This window comes from Charadrius vociferus, unplaced genomic scaffold, assembly GCF_000708025.1.
Source record: "Charadrius vociferus isolate BGI_N301 unplaced genomic scaffold, ASM70802v2 scaffold435, whole genome shotgun sequence".
Taxonomy (NCBI): domain Eukaryota; kingdom Metazoa; phylum Chordata; class Aves; order Charadriiformes; family Charadriidae; genus Charadrius; species Charadrius vociferus.
Window position 1 is genome coordinate 318,144 of NW_009648540.1, and position 21,668 is coordinate 339,811.

Consider the following 21,668-nt stretch of genomic DNA (forward strand, 5'->3'; position numbering starts at 1 on the left):
TGCATGCTTACGCTCATCCTTCATCCCTCATGAGAACTCTCTTGCTCTGGTTCAAAGACTTAATTGTTTCACTACACCCAGGTACCAAGAGGCTGGAATGCATGAATCCTAATCAGCTTGGTCGACGAAAGATTGTCGAAGGAATTCAGTATCCCTTTAGTGTTACAAGCTATGGGAAGAATTTATACTACACAGACTGGAGAAGGTATGTTATCTGCTAAAGAAATTATGGACTGCTTTAGTTTGTTGTTCTCCCTGGTAGAAAATGAAGTATATACTGCATTTCTCATGTCTGACCTGTCACACATGCCTGGTTTTTTTTCTTTCCTGACAATAGCTGATGCAGGGTGGAGTGGATCTGTAGAGCTGACCTATTGATGTTGCCAGTTAAATGAGTTTTCATTTTCAGCATAATGATTTGTCCTCTAAGAAAATGCTTTTAACACTGAACATTTTGGGGAAAGGAGTGGGAGCTAACATGTTTCCCGTATGGCTGTACTTGCTGTGTTGTAGAGGGCAGAAATTAGTCACTCACGGCTTTCTCTGCCCTATGTTATTTGAATGTTCAACAAGAAATAAGAAAAAAAATTTTTTTTACTATCTTTGTTGCAAAAGATCTAAAACACTGACATATGATCAAGCCTTTAGGGTTTCTTATATTTTCCAGAAAAAAATCCAGTCTGTGCATTTCTAAATATTTATTTTTCCTTGGTGTAAATGGTTATATGCGCTCTATCTGCAAACTGTTACACAGACTCCATGAATTGCAGCAGGAAGAGCTATTAATGTGTGTAAAGATTTCCAATATAACATTTCCCAGCTGTTAGGTTCTATTCTAGAATAGGCTTGTATAAATGGGAAACAGTGTGTTACAGGTCTGTCAGTTGACTGCCCTTTTATGTTTAGGATGAAAAGATTCCTTATGATCAGTTGTATTCCTTCAGGCTCCACCTGAAATACAGCATTGTCCATAATTATTGTGCATAATAGCTGCAATATCAGCTATAGCACAGAAAACATCAGAGGGGCAGAATATGGAGAATGTGTCAAAACTACTAACAGATGTGTTCCTTTAGAGGGACATTGCCCTGTGTGGGAACTAGCTTCAAAATTCAGAAGGTGGCTCCCTGCTAAATTTCTTAGCTGCCTAGAATGAAGCTTATGATATTTTTGGGTTGTCAAGGAAAGATGACGTCTTGGAGGATTTTGCTTCTGGCATTGCTTCCTTATTGTAAAAAAGAAGCAAATTCAGACTTTTTCCCTTTTTTTTGTTTGTTTTATTTTCCCCTGTACTTCAACATTCATCTCACTTCTGTATATTCTCTTCTGCATATGTCAGGGATGCTGTTGTAGCAGTGGATCGCACAATTTCAATAGAAAAGGATAACTTCCAGCCTCACAAGCGCTCACGTCTCTATGGAATCACTACAGCCTTTGCTCAGTGCCCAGGAGGTAACCCAGATGATTCTCAAGTTTTTACAGCTGTGCAACACCTTAGTGTATAAATAAACTCAGTAGCAGCCCCCATTGACAGGCTGTCAACTGATCTAGGTAGTTAGTGAAGAACTGGTCAGTGCTTAGATTTCTGTTTGCTAAGAAATTAAAAGCCACCTAATATTTTTTTTTTTTTTTCATAAAAGTAGTTGTTGTGGTTGTGATATGAAACCAGAATAGGGAGGGAGGAAGGGGCCTGTTCTATCCTTTATGAAATAAGTATATGATCAAGATAAGGATCTGACATGGCAAAAGCTGCTATGTTGTCATCTTCTAAAATGAATGCCGTATTCATGGCTAGGGCCTTATTTACTTATTTTTAAATTTAAACTACAGAAATATGGTCTTCCAGATGTCCTTAATGAGATCCAGTGTTTTTTTAAAAAGGGAATGTTCAGAAAGCAGCAGGTGGTAGAGTGGCTGGGCTGGTCTTTCTGCTCCATTGAATGTTAAGTTTTTCAGATACATTATTGAAAATCCCCTCATGATGCTTAGAAGAGAGGAAGTTGATACCTTTGAAATAACAATTTGTGCTTTGGGGAGCAATATCACTGTTCAGTTATATTGAACTTAGCAAATCACAGTTAGGAGAAGAGTTCACTTTATTATTACAAAGTCACTGGAATTATAGGAGTTGTGGTGTTTTTATTTTAGGCCTAAAAATACCTTAAGATAGTTACTCTTCAAATTAGTCTATAGTAAAAAAATTAATTTATTATAATTGAAAGCTTGGTTTAGAGCTTAAAAATTCATGTAAATGTAGTAATTACGAAATCGGTTTTTGTTATTACTAGTTAATTCACAGTTCCATTTTGGTAGGCAGTATAAAGCAAAACAACATTGTGTGCTCTGAGAAAATTCTTATGTTTGTAATATTCAGAACCTTGGTATCATTTCTTTCTTATTGTGTATCTATTTCAAGTGTTTTGCGTTTTCTGGGACCGATGCCTTTCCCCTCAGATCCACTGATTCTGTCACTGTATTGTCTTTCATTTTACCTTTCAACATTAACGTGTTTCTCCCCACCCACCCAATTTTTTTGTTTTCATGGGTCATTCCTCCATGTCTTTGTAATGGGTGGTATCCAAGGATGATGTTCTGTAGCATTTTGGACTTTGTCCCCCGTGTTGCACTTTCTGTGTTTCCTCACTTACTATCTCTTCATTCTAATGTCTGTGACCACTTGGCCAATTTATGAAGGGCATTTTGGGAACAGCCCATTCTTTTCATGTTGCCTCTCTTTGTCTTGGTATCTCGATCTTTCTTGGAGGTGAATATCAGAAGCTGTCACAAGAGATATGATGACTTGTCTCCCCAAAGCACAGTTTTGTTTCACTCTCAATCTCATTATGGCTTTGTTTCTCTAGTGTGGTTGTGAAATCTGCACTTCTTTTGTATGTATGTGTGTTGTATTTTATTGTGGTTTTGCTTTTGTTTTTCTTTAACATTTTACATCTCTGTTCTTTTCCAGGACATAACTACTGTACAGTGAATAATGGTGGTTGTACTCACCTCTGCTTGGCTACCCCAGGAGGCCGTACTTGCCGCTGCCCTGACAACACAGTTGGAGTGGATTGTATAGAAAGAAACTGAGCATTAAAACAAGCTTTAGAGCAGCAGACACCTTTTGGAGATGTGCTGTAAACAATTCACTCCTAGCAACACAATCAGGTCCTAAAGATAAGTGCTCCATGCTGCTGACAGCAAGCCACAACGCACATATGCAAGCACACACACACAGAGGCAAGGACTGTTTTGTACCAGTTAGGCAACACAGAGCTGCCCACGTTGGGTCCAACTGCATTTTGTTCTTTGTAATATTATCTTGTTGATTTTAAAGGTAAATGTGGAGGCTTTAGGTGCACCTGTGCTGGGCTAGGAGGAAATGTTTCTTGGCAAAATTAAAGTAACAAATACCAAACGGAGTAAAGAGGATGGCATGACTCAGATCCTGAGACTGGGTTGTACCTTGGAACATGCAGCAGTTACTTGCATAGTGCCATGCTTAGCCCATCATATATGCGGCTAGGCCATACCTCTAACGGAGAAGCAACCAGAGAGTCCCAAGGATGAATAGATGTGGGTGGGAACACCCAGTAATATCACAGATTTAATGCCTAACTGTATTTCTTCCCACTACCAGTCCTTCCGCTTCCAAAACGTGAATCTCAACTTTTGACTCTTGTATTATGGAAATACTTTATCCATGTGCTGGGAGGGTAGTTCTCACCCTGGCTCATGTGATCCTTTCCCACAGCATGCAACTCTTTACAGATAATCAGCGCTGCTTAGTGGATGTATTTGAAGTTTTTGTTGGATTTTGAGATTTATTTTTCTTTGGTCTGAGGTGGATTCCTGAGTAGTTTCCTAAAATCCCCTAAACAAACTTTAGATGTAGATCTCAATTACTGATAGTTCATCAAAGAATGGATGTTGATTCATTTGGAGGTGTTTGGTTTTAGAGATACACGGTCACATCTGTTTCTATGTTTGAAACATAGGCCACCTGAAAGTGGTCTCTGAATCCTATCCTAGCCATCTTTCTTCTTTAGCAAACCATGCCATGCCTTTTCTTAGACAACGAGAGACCATGGCAGTTGAAAATCTGATTTCCAGAAAGCTCACCTGTGTCGTTGTGCTTAAAAGAAACAAGATGGTGGTGCCCCATTTCTGTGCCAGTGTTCAGTAACAGCAAAAAGGTGTGCTGAAAATCAAAGCAATAAGTTTTGGAGTGGGGAGAAAAAATCAAGGTGCATATTCTTACGTCAAATTAGCAGTACCAATCTAGGAGTGAAGTTTGGCTTCCACACTGTGTGTTGGGAAGGAAGCTTACCCACAAGCCAACCTGCAGCAGCAGAACAAAACAAGGCTTGTGAGCCTTCTGCCAGAACACATTTCACAATGTTGTGATCAGAGCAGTAAGCTAACATCCCCATTTCCTTACTCCCTCTTCAGACACTACAGAAACAGTTTTAAACAGAGCCAATTCTGAGTCTTAACTATGTGACATTTTCCTCTTTAATTGTATATTTATCATAAAATAACAAATCATATAAACATTTTAAAGATTTTTTTTATAACTTTTTATAACTTTTGATTCATTTTATTAATACACTTAATCAGGTATGTCTTACTGTAAATATCAAAAATGTGTTGAAATGAAGGTGCTTGATAACTCTTTCTCCAGAATTATTCACGTATCTGGTGAAATATTAAAGTTTACACTCTGTACAGGTATCTACAGTACAGTCAATAAAATCTTCTGGTTTTTATTTTCTATAAAAAAAGAAAGTTGTGCCTGCAGAAGGAAGTGATATATGGTGTCTCAAATCTGTTTTCCTGTTGAGTTCTGGGTTTGATTAACTCTCATATTTAGTGATGATATTTCTTTTCTAAGATCCAATGCTATAGGGGGGAAAAAACTGCTGTTGGGGCTTTTGTATTTTGAAATCGATACTTCTAGTCAAAACAAATATGTGAGAGCACTTAAACAACATACAGCTTCCTCTGTTTTGATACAGGCTTTTTACTGGTTGTTAACTCTTGTTTAACTTTGTCAAGTAAGCAGAAATCAGTTATACCATACATCCACTATGTTAGTGGAAATATAGGGCAAGGACTGGACTATGTGGGGGACAGAATTCATCCCTCTGCTTGAAGATGCTCTGCTGCTGAGTTTCTAGGTGACAGGGTTCTTTGCCTGGTGCCACAGCGCACAGGCTCCGTGTGGCTGCAGGTGTGCTGTGGCCACAGGGCAAGTTGCAAGCTACGTGAAGCCTGTTGAAGGTGGTGATGCTGAGATTTAAATTCAGCTTTTACGGCTAAAGCGTGTCAGTGCCTCAGGGGGGATGGCAAAAGGCTCTGTAGTACTGTGCAGATGGACAGCTGGAGAACAGCGAGCCTGTCAAGTGGGCCATTGGAAAGGTGGACAGGGGACAGCAAGGAGAGCTACTGGGATCTAAAGGGTGGTGTGTGGAGTTACAGGAGGAGAATTGTCTTGGTCCATGCTGGGGACTACACATGGAATTGGAAGGAATTTGGTCTTTAGTTTGTTCTTTACTGTACGCTTTGTTTTTTTTTTATTCTGATCCTTCAAAATTGATGATTGCCTGCTTTGTATTTGGACGAACACAATATTCCTCTTTGTGCATTATGACAATTACTAATTTACTAGACCCCACTCAGCTAATTCTGTGCTAAGCAAGGACAAAAGATGTCAAGGAAAATACACTTCAGCAGAACTTCTAGTGTTAATGCGTGAGCTCCCATGTAGTCTGTAGGGCAAAGAGAGAAATGGTATTACTATGGACTGAGTTTTTAGACCAAGTGACTCTGTTAACTCTGGTAACACATCTGAGAGTAGCTAGCACTAGATTAGGGGAAGCATCAGCAGATCTGTGCCAGCAGTGTAGGTGTGGCAGTTTGCACAATTTCGAAGCAACCTTCAGCATTCTGCTCCCTAAAACTAAGGACAATGAGCTCAAACATCAGGTTTTTTTCTCAGCAAATGCTTGTTGCTAGCTTCAGCTGTTGTAGCTCTGTGTCAGAGTGCAGCAAGGGCAAAGCTGATCCCTCAGGGAAAGGAGACCAGCAGAAGCAGTGGCTTCACCAGCAAGGAACCAGTCCCACTGTACTCTGAGTGAAGCAGACAGTGCCGATAGTGACAGAGCAGGTGTCGCGGCACAGCTTAGGCAAGGACCGGGGTGGGAGCCTCAGCTTAAAAGCAGCCTTGAAGGGAAAGAGGGTTCCCAAGAGAGCTATTTGAGGATCGCCCTCTGCTGAAGTTCCTTCAAGGTTTTTTTTCATGCCTTCTGTCAACTGGCTGACCTTGAACAGGCAGCCAGCTAAGCTGCTAGTGGTTGGACTGTGCTCCAGGTCCTGACACACTGGAGTTCTTTATTACTATACGTGTTTGCTTTCTCATTGAATCTTGCCAAATATTTGGCTTCTAAAATGATCTGTGGTGTTGAGTTCCTTATTTTAATCTCATTCTGGGCGGGAGTCTCGTCCTTTGAGATATGGCATTAGCCATTCCGGGATATCTGTTCTGTGCCTATCATATTTTGTCAGTTAAATGCTCACAAGTATTTTGAATGATAAAAATGTGAATTTTCTGTTTCCTTCCTCTGACCCTGGAGAGTCAATGGCATCTTTTCATAACACAGGGTTTTCTCATGCTGATCTGGGTGTAATTCATCTACTCAATCCTCTTCCTCACTGTTGCTTATTAGTGTCTGACAGTTTTAGTCTTGCTCAGGAGCAAGTAAATTTCAGATATATTTTTACACCATGTTTTGTGTTGAAAAGTTAATGGAAAATGGGATGTGTTTTATTTCATTATTAACATTAATTTTTTTATTATAATAGGCTAGGACTGGTAATCGTGTCAGTCTCTGGTTGAAGAAAATATTCACCTTTTTTGCTACAAGAAATAGTAGATTCCCAGGTTTTCCAGCAATTGCTTCAGTGGTTAAACAAAAGACAAAATACTTCTTATATTTATTCCAGAGTTAATTTAAATGTTTTCTTAAATGTTTCCATTCAGATCTTCTAGCACACACAAAAATATTTAATGGTAAGGCCATTAGTGATGTTGATCAATTATGTAATAAGTTGCAAGAAAGTGAAATCTACGGAAAATAGTACTGGCTTCCTGATGACTTAATGGGGTAGTTCAGCTACCCTTCAATCTGAAGGGTGTTTGAAAACCCCAACTTTACTCTCTTTTTAACCTGTAAAGAACTCTTTCCTCATACTGAAAATCCAGTGTGGCTTTCTGAAACCCAGCGTCCTGTCCAGTGTTGTTCCAAGTTGGCAAACTGCTTATTCTGCAGTTCTCAAATTGCACAGTTTTGTCACAACATATTAGATTTTTAACTAGCAAGCATATAATTAAGAATGACAGATGATTACTAGAGGATAATAGCCCCTCAATGGCAGTGTCACAATGCATCAGTTTAACATATGGTTAAATGCAAACTATTTTTTGTGTAGTATTTTATAGTGTATTGCTTGAAGATCTTGCTGGAAAAAAAGTGATACATGTATGGCTATAGAGAATACAGTTGTGAGAAAGTGCCCTGCTTGGTCTGTCTGTAAGAACTAAATATTACCTCCAGAACCTGAGTCCCCAGCTGGGGATCTGGCAGCAATTTGTTCATTAAGTGATTGAATCACCTCCTTTTGTTTAAATTCTACTCCACTTGAAACCTGTCCTTTATCTTATAAATAAGTTTAGGACAGCAGGTCAATAAAATAGGTGAAAGGTCAGTACACTGCATCCTACAAACATACATATTGATGACTCTGTAGCTCTGCTTGACTAACAAAAGGCCCAGCGGAATGCAGTGTGTGGGCTTCCCTACTGCTTTGTGGCAAAGCAGATGGGGCTGCAGTAACTTAATGCTCTTCTTTCTTTTTTTTCTTTTCTTTTCTTTTTTTTTTTTTTCCAGAAGGATTCTGGAGTTGATGAATGGGGACAGACTGCCATTCCCACAAGTAACCGGGATGGTGTATTTCAGCCTTTGGCTTCTTTGTTTTAAGTATTCACCAGAGTCCATTCAGTTTGCGGTGGTGTTGCTTGCTCTGAGCAGGCAGTGTTTCCTCCCCAATGGGATGTGTAGAACACACAGGCAGCACACACAGGAGCTGTGTAGCGCAGGGCTTTCAACATGAGGAAAATGGCCTGCCCTACAGATGGTGGTGGGGCATGCCAAGTGGCGGCTGTGGATCTGACCCAGTAACTTGCACAGCAGTATGGGGGACGACCATGGAAATCTTCCCAGGAGCTTAGCGTAGGGTTATGGAGAAAGGGGAATTGTGGTGGAAAGCAACTGAAGAGGAAAAACATGGCCATGGACGCAGATGCCTGTGAAGTTTAGGAGGTGGTGGGAGCAGTTAGCATGATGGCTGCTGTACTGTGCTTTTGTGGTCTTCGATTAGTTCCGCAGTACGCTACTGGGTACAGGATGAGGGAGACTAAGATACAGAGTTGCTGAGTTATAGTGGGTTTTGGAAACCTGTCCAGTCTTCCTTTCTCACTAGAAACAGAATATCCGACTGAGGTTTTGTTCTTCCCACCCCTCTTCCCTGCTTTATGCAGATAAGAAACCTAAGCAGATAAGCCAGAAGAGAGTAAAAGTACATTCCATCCAGCTTCCTCCCAGAAGGAGGGCACACTGCTGAACGTGACTTCCCTCATTCCCGCGACAGCCCTGGGTAGCCTGGTGAGCCACTGCTGGCATTTTATGGCGCAGCTGCTCTCCCAAGTTAGTACTGCCCAGATAGTTTCTAATCCCCACCTGCACCACCTCTTCCAAGATTAGATCCTCTTGCTATGACTTGCTGTGCACTTTAACGGTACACCAAGTGTGTCACAGGGGTCTCTTTAATCGTAAACAGTGACAAAGCACTAGTCTGCTAACAAGCTGCTAAACCTATTCAGCAGCTTGAATCCAAAGGTCCCTGATGACACATTTGTAAGCGTGAGATTTTTTTTTTTCCCTTGCATTGTATTACAGGCTGTCTTATTGTTTATTAACCTCTGAGCAGATGTATCTTGTGTATTTTTAAGTGATTACACTGTAATTAATCATCTATCTCAGTGGCCTCTTGTCCTTTCAAACATATACATATGGGGAAATGGCAAACCACACAGCTAATTTTATTCTCCTCCAGGCAGAATATCCTTCTAGGCTCTTGGCTCCCAAGTGACAGTGCGACCATGACACTGATTTCTTCAAAACAGTAAAAGACTGATGTGCTGTAATCAGTTTCTGGGCTTATATGCCTTGTAACTCAACCATCATGCCACACCGACATTTTTAGCTGACCTTAACGTGTAGGACGAATGGGTTTTGCTTTACAGTTGTTTCAACCTAAACCCCGGCATGTCTGCTAGATTTTTGTATTGGGTTACACCCAACTAATAAGGCAGAGCATGAAGTCTGATATGGCCCCTCTATCAATTAAATAAAATTTATTTTGGTCCTGGGCCAAAAAAAAATAGGCATGATCTATCTTCTCCAGATAGACATGTCCATGCTCTGTCATGGCAGGAGCAACTTTCAGCAACAACAGAAGGCTGTGGTCTTCATGTGCTTTACCCTAGCTGTCTGTGACTTGCACTCCTCTATCTGGTAGATTTTACTGACTAATTTTATGAACTTGAGAATCTGGACTTCACCAGTAAAGATGTTTTTAATGTTAGCCATTGATTAAGACAGAGAGAAGGAAATTGTTTCTCTCAAGGGAGGTGCTGCCACAGATTTATGTGCTCCCTGTGAAAGCTCTGTCCTCACTGGGTGTTCCCTGGAATCCAAACTTTTCAAGTACAAGTTGGCAGTATTCGTACTTGATTGTTTCTTAGTTTGTCTGCTAGATTGGCTGCCTGTGAGAAATGACATTGGGGTCTGAAAACCTCTGTAAATTATACATTTGTTCGAATACAGTATTTTATTATTAGTGGAGCAAGAAAATTTAGCTTCATTTTTGTTCTCCAGTGCTGTGACAAATTTATGTTCCTGCAATTACTCAATTTTAAATTTTTTAATTTTCAGCATGATTTTTACTTGAATGAAGAATCACAAAGGGAGGATGAGCATGTTCATATATAAAAAAAACCTCCTTAAGACATTGTTTTAGTGAGCAACAAATGTACAGCAGTTAAGGAACACACAATAAGAGTTTGTTCACATATTTTTATCAAGAGTAATGTTTTCTCCTAAAGCCTTAGCTCTTATACATGACCCCCACTAGTCTTGACTCCAAAAGGCAACTGAAAAGACCAACACACATAATACTATTTTTCCCCAAATTTATGTTAACTATATAACTTCTTAGAAAATTCATACAGAAATTTGGATTGGAAGGAATGTGTCTCTGGAGTGTCTCAAGTCCAATGTCCTGCTCAAAGGTGGGACAACTTCCATGTAAGAGCAGGTTGCTCAGGACCTTGTCCAGTCGGCTGCTGAAATCTCCAAAGATGGAGATGCTACAGACTCCCTGGACAACATCTCAGTAGCAAACCACTTCAGTGCTGAAGTTCTCAAGTCCAATGGGTACTTCCTTTGATGCAAGTAGTGACCATTGCTTCTTGAACATTCCTTGTGCACAGATGCAAAGGGTTTGGCTCTAGGTTCTTTCTCCAGGTAGCAGAAAACAGCAGTTGCTTCATCCTTTCCTCAAATGCCATGTACTCCAGCCCTTTAACCATCTTAGTGGTCTTCAGTGGACCTTCTGCAGTTTGTGAATATCTTTTGGGGCCCTGTCACAATGCGGCTGAAAGGCTTTTGGATACAAAAAAGGACAGGAGTGCTTGGAGGGAACCTCACTGGGAAGGGTGGTGTGAGACAGGCCAAGAAACGTCTCACCTAAAATTCTGCTGGGGACTAGGTATTGGGCAGGGTCAAGCTATAGAGCTGGGTATGAATGAGCTGAAATTTGGACCTTGCAGTGACTGAGTGTGAGGAAGGGGGGTGTGAGGGTTTCAATGCTGCATCTATGATGAGTTAGACCCATTCTGGGTCTTGCTGCTCATTCCTTTCATGTGATTCACTCAGCAGCGATGGCTACTTGTGTCCTTCACTGTCAAAGGATGTTCTGTGCTAAATTACTGTCTGCTTATAGATATTTGGCATAAAGTGACATCAACAGCTTCAAACTCACTAGTAAGATGTGAAAATTTCCAAACTTTAGGTGGTTAAAAGCAAGATTATTAACATAGGAATCAGGTCAGCATCTCTGCTGCCTCTCAAGCTGTAGTCTTAAACTGAATTTCAGGAGCACAGCCCTCAGAATTTTCTGCAAAGATATACGTGCTAAAAATGGGGGGCGGAGGAGGCTCAAAAGATCAGTAGGGCAAGAAGGACCTGTATCTAACTCATTTATATTATGTTGAAGAGAAGTCAGGATTGATGCTGTCACAGGAAAGGGAGCCTTGTGAAACACATTTAAATTAAAGATTCTGTCACTTCAATAACTAACAAGGCAGAATGCAAACAAAATAAAGATTCTAATATAGCAGTCTGAAATACAGTAATGGGTTTGGAGAACGTGGGACTAGTGATGTCACAGAAGGCTGTTGGAGATGACATCTCTTATTTTCTCTGTCTGTATTTCAGATTCTGCATTTGTTCCACTCTGAGTTGCCATTGGTCTCATGAGTTCATAAGATGTTTAAAAGACAGTCAGTCCGGTCACAAGATATCAAAACATTCAGCAGCAAAATACAACTGAGTGCAATATGCCTTGAGGCAAGTAGCTGAGTTTAATCCTTGATGTCAAGGTATATCAAGTTGCATAACACAAACAATGTTTTAAAATTGAAGTACTGTATTAGTGTCATTAGTTAAATAACCACCTAACTACACAGTTTATCATCCTGGAGTTAGCCATCGTGTTGCATATGGATCAGGTATCATTTTCTTAACGCAAAATTGCCCAATATCACTTAAGTTGTAGTGATTTCTGATTCAGTGTTTCGGGTGACTAGGTAAATTACTAATCCTAAAGGGAGAGGCTTCAAGTACAGTTTCCTTAGGCGCTTGTCCATTTTCACAGTTTGAGAGACTTCCCAGAGTTGTGCAAGAGAACAATCTTTTGTTCTTTGTATGTTGGACTGGTGTGCTGCCTAGAGCTCCAAGATGCATCCAGCTGCAGCTGCCTCAAATGGAAAATAGATTGGGCATCAGAGAAGATTGGGTTTTGGTTTGGGGTTTTTTTTTGTTTTGTTTTTAGGCTGCTTGTAATTGTCTGGATCCCACAGCCCTGTTACTTTGCTGTGCAGTGCCCTTACAGCAGCTCAAATGGCTTTAATTCTAGTGTTTAATAGAAAAAAAAAAAGGGGGGGGGGGGGGGGGGGGAGAGAGAAAAAAAAATGTAAAATGAAGGTAATTATGTAGAAAATGTGAGTTACCTTGAATTAATCTGATTGCCAGGCAGCTGTGGAATGGCTTAGAATACGCTAGCTGTTACGAGCCTCAGGTGTGTAGGAGAAAGACTATGTGTAACCTGACTGACATCAGTGAAGTCTACTTGTGGTGGGTGCACTGATTTGTAATACTCTTACAGCGTAAGAGTAATTTGTGCTTGTATGTGCAGGTATCACTGAGCAAAAGCTGAGAGACAGAACTCTCTTAAATTACAGCTGAACAGCCCTGAAGTCATGTGTTTTATCACTAACTTGGTTTCTTTCAGAAACAGCATAGGTAGCTTTAAACACCTCTCAGAGCTGATCAAAAGCTCTCAAACGAATTTTTGTTTTTACTCAGTTTTATATCACTCTGTCCCCTGTTGTGACATTGGTAAGTACGGGGGTTTTGTTGTTTTCCCACCATGAAACGATGTTTTTAGAGACTTGCCATGCAAACCGTAAAACTGAGTTCAAGTCACATTTTCTAGTCATTTTACGACAAATTTCTGCATAGATGAGCTTTAATGCTCTTTTTTTTTATTTCTCCTTCCTCTTTTGCCTTGCAGGCATTGTTTTTTACTTTTGCTAAATGAAGACTTTGAAGTGTATTAATTCAGCAAGTGAAGAGTTAATGTGCCCTGGTTTTCTTGCTGGTGAATGACTGAGCCCCCCCCCCGTGCCTTATTTATTAGCAGAACTGGGAAGAGAGCAAAGCCTGCAGCAGCTGAGTTTTCCATTTGTCCTTGTGTTCAGTTATGTGTGTAAAAAATGAGTGAAGGCGAAGGAGAAAATGCTCTTTTCCAGTACACTCTTGGGTCTGGATCCCACGTTTCTGCAGTGCTCTCGCACCCTTTCTTTGTCTTGCAGTTCAACAGTGTGGCTCTCCAGTAGCTCTTAAACGAGAGGTAAAAGATCACATACCGAACTCTGCAACACACAGGAAGGGTTTCATTTTTTTCAGACTGGCTTTTATAGTCTTTGTTGCTTGTTCGGTTGGACAGCGGGGGTGGTGTTTGCTCTCCGACTCCCCTTTGCATTTCTCCTTTCCGTCCCCCCACCCCTTACTTTTAGAAAGGATATTTTGCAATACTTCAGCCCAGGCTCGCATTCCCTTGGTTGTAGTTAGGTGCTCTGTAGTTCGTTGCTTCTGTTTATGCAAGAATCCACATCAAAGACTTCATCGTTCCCCGTTTAAAAGACCATACAGAGATCAAAAGTAAGATTTGAAAAGCTAAATCCCCCTGGAAAACAGCTTACCCAAAATATCAGCCAAAGCTGTAAGACTGAGCATTCAGCAATTCTGAGTGTTGTTTTTTGATTAATGCAGGTGTGGTTATGGCTCTTGTAACTGGACACCATCTAGTGGCAGAAGGTCAGAATTAATCAGATTACAATCGTGTGTTGGTCCATCACTGGGGTTTATTCCTATGCTTATGGTGGACAATATATTGAATCTTCTTGCTGAAGATCTTCCTGTGATCACAGACCAAAATTTTATTTGTTGTAGTGATTCACAGACTCAGGCAATTAAGTTAGCTTCTTGTTAAATCATCTATTAATTGTTTGCAACCATTACCAGTGTATTTATCATTTGAAATTATTTTCCAATGAGTATGATCAATCAGTATGTTGTTTAGGAGTAGCGTGATGTGTAGAATTATGTAATGCATTTGAAACCAATTGGTTTCTAGGTATGCATGGGAGTTTTTTTGCGGTTGTGAGTTGGGGTTTGGGTTTTTCTTCTGCTCCGATTTAAACACATAAACTATTTGAATGCAGTGCTTAAAAACAACTTTGCAAAGAAAGTACTGCTTAGTATTTGCAACATGTGTTTTGCCTAGTATTTGCTTAAAACTTCACTCATTCAGCTGTTCTGAGGTTATTGAAGAGTACAGTGTCTAAAAAATGCAAAAGACAATTCAGTGTTTGGTTTAGATGTTGTTTATAAAAACAAGCATTTGTTAAGGCTTTAGTGCCCTTTGCCCATTTTTTTGTAAATACCTACTTTTTGTTGTTGTTTTTTACTTCTACTTGCCTGTACGCTGCAAACAGGATGTTGAGTAACTGGTGTTGGCTAGCACAGCACAATGGATGAGTTGTGGAGGCTCTCAGCTGGTAGTATGGATATGGATTCCTTGTGTTGCTCTCTTCTTAGAAGAATAAAGCCAAATTTAAAAATAAAGAACAAATTTCAACCTTAATTTTACAGAATTGTTATATCTCGTTAGTAGGTACAGTGACAACAGTACTAGGTACTTTCTTTTCCTGAAGCCTGCAAGGCCTGTCAGTCAAGAATGAATATTTGTCAAAAGAAGGTAAAACTGAAGAATAGTAAATTTGAAATTCATTTCCTCCTTCTCTAAAACGCGTATTTCTTTCAAGCACGGGAAGCTGATGCAGAGTTTACGTCTTGCTCACTGGAGCTTTCTCCCAGCACAAGTAGATGTCACCTGTTAGCAATGTATTTCAGTTCCTTTACTTCATTTTGTAACAATCATTCACTCTTCAATGGCCAAGTGACAGACAAGGTCACTGTTTTGAAGCCCAAAGGCCTTAAATTGGCGTCTAATATCAGAGGCTGCTGAGAACAAAAAAGATCTGTCCCAAAGAACAGACCAGCTGTTAATTTACAGCATCCAAATAGGAAAGCAGAGTTTAGGAACCGTGAACTCCAGCCCAAACTCCAAGTTTGGAGAGGGGCTGAAATTCAAAACTTCACAGCTGGGTCTCATTCTCTTTTATGAAAAGACCCTTATATACTTTAGCAGAGCTTCAGGCTATGCACAGAAAACTTGAGACATGAACCTCTGCCTTGCAGTAAACGTGTTAAAACAGGCAGGTTGTACACACAAAACCGGAAGAAACGAGAGCCCTTGCACCAAAGGCATATATGAGAAAACCCAGTAGATGTAGTTCTGCTTTATCCAGTGTCTCTAACAAACCACATGAAAAGTTGAGATCTGTGTAACTGTTGGAGTAAACTTAAAACCTTTATTTAGTATAGCTCAAGCACATCTTTATTTAAGAACTCTTAAAATATAGCCTCTACATTCCTTGATACAGGGAAACACTAATGGGTTATGTTAAATCCTGCTATTAATCAGTCCCATTACCACCAGGAAAAAAATATCTGAAACATCAAGTAGCAAAGAGCCCAACACTGATACCATGCTCCCATACTTTTTCCCAAGAGGCTACCCATGAAAGCCCATCCTCAGCCAGTCCTTGTGGGACCAGCCACCAGCTGCTTCAACTTCACTGCACCCAGACTTGCTGCCGGCACTTTGAATAACCTTTTCTGCCTTCTTTGGAAATGTGCATCAACAGACTATCAGCCTGGCACAGCCCCAACAGTCGCAGGTTTTCACCCACCCAGCAGCCATCAGCTCTCCCACCCTGGCCCAGCATCAGGAAGCTTGCCCCAGCACTCTCCTCCCTTCATAATCTCACTGGTTTTGCACAGCTCCAGCATGTTGTCTTTGATGCCGCCTTTGGCTGAGGAACTCGGTGAACAGACTGATCTGATACATAAATGAAATCGCTGATGTTCCTGTTGTTTGAAAGAAGTTAGATTAGTGGGAAGCTGTGATTTATCAGAGCAAACAGCTGGGGGTAAATAGTTTTTAAGGCACAGGTGTGAAACAGAAGTAACACACTTCAACTATGGATTAGAAGCAGCTGCTCTGAATTTAAAAGAATATTTAGCACCTATTGAGCAGAGGTTTTTAGAGAAGAGAAAGGTTTGGTGGTTAGTGTTTCTTAGTGGGAGGTCAGGGGGCCATTGAGTTGGCTAAAGTTTTGTAGCATTTGCTGGGGGTTGGTGTAGAATGAGGCTTGTCTGATTTCTCCGCTTTGCTCTGTGGTCTTCTGTAGGTGCCCGTTCTGCTTGAATAGTGTGCAGAATTACAAGCTGTGCATGGTAGAACTTTTACAGGCCTGAGAAGAAATAATTGGCCATTCCAGAAATATTACCTGTCTCAGTTCTTGTGTAAATCAAGTGTGGAAGAGAACGCTGAGCACGCAAAGCTTGAACACCAGGCTTTGTGGTCAAACCTGTTGGCAGTTCTGTGACAGGAAGATAATACGACCTGCTCAGTTCTTTTGCTTTAAAATTGGGGTAATAATTGCTCCTCACCTCATGGTTTGGCTGTCAGGATCGGCTTTAGGCCATGAGTATGAGAAGGTTTACAGAATTGCCGTTTGAAGGAACCAGGGCAGGTACAGCCTTCATCTAATGTGAGGAGGTGGATGAGGAGGAAGGCTGCGTTGGTCTGACCACATTTGCTGCTACACTGACAGGGACAGTAGTGGGCCACAGCTCTGCTGCCCGCTCAGTAATTCTGTCTGTTCCTCACTTTCACCACAGTGCAAGACCTTTAGTCCTGTGCTTCATCTGTTCACTAAGATATCTTAGCTGGGGGGTAAGGCCAGAGTCACGGAGAGGAAGGAGGGGCAGATGATGGAAATTTTGGGTCCTTTCGCATTTTTAAGCAAGTGGAACTCTTCACAACCCTTCTCTAAAGTAAAGATTGGAAAAATGCTTTGTTAGCATGTCTCTGCTACCTATAAAAAATGTTATCAAACTTAAGGCAATGAGGAGCTTTTCCTGATTTGATTTGATTTAAATTCCCCCCTGTGCATATATCCATGTGGGAGAAGACAAATACATTGGAAAAACAGCAGGCCCATCCATGGAGGGTTACAGGCTGAAACAGGATGTGTGATAGGGAGGTAAGCCCGAAGAGCAGACTGAATCTGGGGCAAATGGATGGAAGCAGCCAGGTAAAAACTATGTCCATAGGCCTCACTGCTTACCTCTATTATTGGGTTGGATTTACCAGGGTGTGTTAGTGAAGGGTATGCTTTTGAAGAGGAACTCAGTAGTGGCGGGTTTAGTGACTTGCAAGAGGAAGGTTCTTCTGGGTTAACATGGGAGACAGTGTGAAAGTGCAGGAAAAGAAGTGAAAAATCAGCTTTTTGCTAGGGTAGAACTACACTGTGAAAGTTTTGAAGAGAAAGGACAAGGAATCAGTAGCAGAGACAACAGGAAAGGGTTAAAGTTGAAGATGATAAGAGGAAAAATCAGGGAGACTACCCATGACAGTCTGGACAACCCAGAGGAAGAGTCATTGGGATCAGCAAGGCATAGATGACTTGCCAAAGCAGGGGGTTAAGAGGTTTGGATGACAAGTTTAGCAGCACTAATTATGGACTCGAATGATGCCATGACTGGCTGGAATGAGTTTGACTGGACAGAAAAAAAGGGGAGGTTTCAGAAAGGAGGCTGGGTGTTGTGTTCTGACCCTGCAGGACCTCGTGAAAGGGCTTAACAACACTTCTCCATAACTGATGTTTTGCTTTCTGTGTGAAGGTCTGCAGACATGGTTTTTGTAGCAGGCGAGGCTAAGCATTGGGAGATTACCTGGATGCAACAGTAAAAATCATATAAGCATCACTAAAGGAAGTTAACAGAAGAGTCATACAAGAGAAGGAACCAAAAGCTTAAAAGATAGCATACATAGTGGCTGTGTGACAAAGACACAAATAATAGGTCCAATCTAGAATTTTAAGTAATTTTTTTTACATAATCCAGTATAAGTGACAGAGAAAGCTGGCTGTTAATCTGTTTAGAATGCATTGTAATTAAGGGCAGTACAGCATTCCAAATGTGAATTGCTGTTTCTCTTCTCCCCGACTCCTGTACAACCAGTCTCTGGGAATTTGAAGAGGATTCACCTTTGTAAAGGGTTCCACAAGAGGAAACTTTCCTGCACGGTGTATGCAAAAGGCAGTACGTCAGTTTTAGAAATACTTTACATAAAGAACTGCTAAACAGTAATTGTCCCGTACTTCCCTACAATTCCCAAATAGTGGGCTGTGATCCTTGGACGAAGGATGAAGAAAGATTGCCAAGTTGCAAAATCAGCTGAAACAAAATGTCAAGCGCTTTTGCAAAGAATTCTCTACTTTCCTTCCAAGGAATGTTGAGGTTAGAGCTCTGTGCTATTGCATGTTTTCACCACATATTTCAGCTGGTGGGAGAGTTAACACTTCTTTTGCATTTTCAGTTTTAAAATCTGCTAACTAGCAAACAAAAAGCAAAGAAGATGAATTTTAGTCAGAGGGGAAATATTTAAGGCCAGTACTTGCATGCCTCATCTCAGTAGCAAATGTGAGTGCTCTGCAACTGTGTATTCACACTGATAAATCAGGGGAGCAGAATCTGATCTAATGTTTTGTCCTACTGAGACACTTGGTTTTTGTGGGATGTTCTTCGTTCCTGTGTTTTGGGGGGACGTTTTTATGCAGCCCCTATTCTCTGGTTTCTCAGGGCCTGCATAGCATCAGAGTAAGGCATAGCATTCTCAAATCTTCAACAATTTGTAATGGTTAAAATGTTACAGTGTCTTTAGCTTAATGTGTTTCTCACACCTTCTGGAGCACAGCCTGAAAAGAAGAGTAGAGCTAGAACTGCTTTTGAGAGCACTGTGTTGGGTTAAGGAGCCCTTCTTCAGCTGAGGGTGTTTCCTGATGTCTGCTTTGGCCTTCTGAAGCTGGGTGGTGGTGGTTTTGCAGCCAGTGGCTGAAGGGTCCTGTTCCTGAGGGCAGGCACAGGGTGTCTGCCTGGGAAGCTGGTGGAGTTTGACCCAAAGAACCAGAGTTGTTTTGAAAGCTTGGATCCATCTTGCAGATCAACAGCCCAGCTGCCCACTTAATCCTGGGGAGGGAGAGCCAAGCTCCAGACAGCAGCAGTTCCTACTGAAGCAGTTTTGAAACACCTCTGCTCGAACACAGATTTAGCCCTCCCTGCTTGCAGGTCTGTAATGGAAGGACTGATGGTTTGTGCAGAGCGCTCTGCGGGGCGGACAGCCAGTTTGCCAAAAAGTGGTGGTGGCAATCGATGCTGTTGTTCACAGTGGCATAGTGAAAGAGCAGTATCAGCAAGAAAGCAGCAGCCCGAAGGTGCTGCATGAGCAACGATATTTCTCAGGACTTCACCCTGAAACTGAGATAAAGTTCAGGAGCCTGTGAACGGAGCATCTCAAAGGGGATTTCTCCCGTGGAAGTCCGGGTGGGAGCACTACTTACCACTAGGTGGTAGTGTATCAACACAGCATGGCTTTTCCCCCAGCTGTGAGTTTCTCACACATGAAGCGGGGTAGTCAGGATGGGCTGGGGGCATGGAGAGGCTGGGCAGGGTTTGGTCCTGCAGGACTTCTGCTGTGATGCCTAGACCACAGAGGAATATAGCTTTGCGAGTTCCCCGCAAAACCTGAGGTAACTGGGGGTTTGAGCCTGGAAGTACAGAAGGTTCAGAAAGTAAAATATTAGTAGAAAATGGAACAAAAAAAGATGAGCGGCCAGCTCTGGGAGTGCAACCCTTTTCCTCCCATTAAAAAGAAAAGAGCAGAAGGAGCAGAGATGAGCCATAACCTGGCCAAACGTGGTGAGGCGTACCCCTTGGGATGGCACTGTGCCAAATAGACTTTCTGGGTTACTAGAAAACAGCTATTCTAAGGAAGCTGCTATCATTTTATTAAATTATCTTCGAGCTCTTAGCTGCTATCATGCTGCTGAGATGACTCTGCATTAAGGCATCTAGGCCCTATGCAATCTTTAGCCTATGGGTCCCTGAACACCACTCTGCTTCACAGCAAATCTCCCAAAAAGCTGCACTGAAATAGAGTTAATTTCTGTCAGTGATATGTACCTCAGCAATTGCTGTCATTTTTCTTGAGCAAAGGCATTATGACTGCCAGTGTTAAGGTTCAATCAAATAGTGCAGGCAGAGAGAAGCTGAGACCTGTGAGATAACCTTAGTTTTGCTCTGTACTGGTAAGAACCAGCAGTAATATTGGAGCGAGGCAGTGATCTTCTCATTAAATGGTTCCCCATGGAAAAAAAAGTTCCAACAAAGCAACCTGTTGTGAAAATGTTAATTCCAGTAAAACATGCACCAAACCCCAAACGGTTGATTTTTCTTCTAGCGCACTCTCTGGCCTGTCAGTCAGACCATCTGCCTGCAAGCTGATTGGGACCAGCTGCCATGCCAAGCTGCCAGTGTCCTGGGCTATCAACATGTCCTACAGCCTTGGTCAAGCAGGGAGTACCTAGTCACTGGCCACCCCAGAGCGAAGCCACTGGAAAGGACTGTGGGAAGAGGTCCAGGTCTGTGACTTATCTGACGTTGAATCTTTTCAAAAGGTATTTTTCACATGCTAAACCTCCTATCTCCAATTTTTTGTTCCAGTTCTGAAAAAAAAAAAAATCCAAAACCTTCCTTAGGAGAGGAATTGTGGTGCCTGTTCTGGACTGACCAGTGTGCTTATCTGGAAGCCACTGTAATGAATACCGTCCCACCTTAGATGGCCTTGGCTTTTCAAGTCTCCCAAAATTTTCAGCCTTTTTCCTCTATCAGGCAGGGATTGTAAGGCTTTTGAAGTAGCTATGCCAACTGAACAGATATGTAGTTAAAAAAAAATCAAAATTTGAACTCGTCTCCTTCTTCTGGAGGATCATCACTGGTCCTTGAGCCAGGTGTTGAACAACACCGAGACAGCCGACCGAGCTGTTTTTTCACTCCAGCATTTCAGGAACAGGTTCCAAATCCTGACTGTAGTACTCTACCATTGATTTAAAAGATCTTTCATATGGAGTAGTTCTGGGCATTACAGCAGGCTTTGTTAATTAAAGACTAAATTGAACCCTTTGTAGAAAAGCTTTTAAATGTTTTGTTCTAAAGCCACAAAATAATGAGGGTAGTTACTAGCACCTTGCAAAATAATAATGGAAGGATAAACTACAATAATAGGGTCATCTAACTATCTGAGAACAAGGGATGATACAAACGGAGAAAATCTGAGATAATTCTGTCTCAACACTAATGTGCCATTCCATTTTCTTCTCTATGCCAAAGGATTTTTGCAGAGGGTTTAGCAGACTCAATATACTGTCTAGCAAGTATTCACAGCGCAAGAAACTACTGCTACATTTGTCTGGGAGCTTAGTGCTTGGAGGGATCTTCTAGTACAGAGTCCAGTTGTCTGCTGTTGCAGGCAGCCTTGTCCTATTATCCCTTTATCAGATTTATCAAGCTTCATCTTAAAACTGATTAGGCCTCTTGCAGCCACTGTTCCTGCTTGGAAGTCTTTTCCGGAGCATTACATTATTGAAGGGTAGAAATAATCACCTAACTCCAGTCTAAATTTTTATGTGGCTGGTCCACAGCCATGTGTTCTTTTGCCAACATTTTTCTCTTGCT

The 21,668-nt window shown here is 41.4% G+C and overlaps 1 protein-coding gene across 1 annotated transcript in view; it reads left to right on the forward strand.

Moving 5' to 3' along the window:
- Nucleotides 1-3,362, forward strand: part of NID1 (nidogen 1) — a 49,385-nt gene extending 46,023 nt beyond the window's left edge. Inside the window, exons 19-21 of the mRNA XM_009885939.1 lie at nucleotides 82-205; nucleotides 1,340-1,452; nucleotides 2,966-3,362. Of these exons, the coding sequence (XP_009884241.1) occupies nucleotides 82-205; nucleotides 1,340-1,452; nucleotides 2,966-3,087 (359 nt within the window). The 3' untranslated portion in view covers nucleotides 3,088-3,362. The remainder of the gene's footprint in view (nucleotides 1-81; nucleotides 206-1,339; nucleotides 1,453-2,965) is intronic.
- Nucleotides 3,363-21,668: the final 18,306 nt, after the last annotated feature.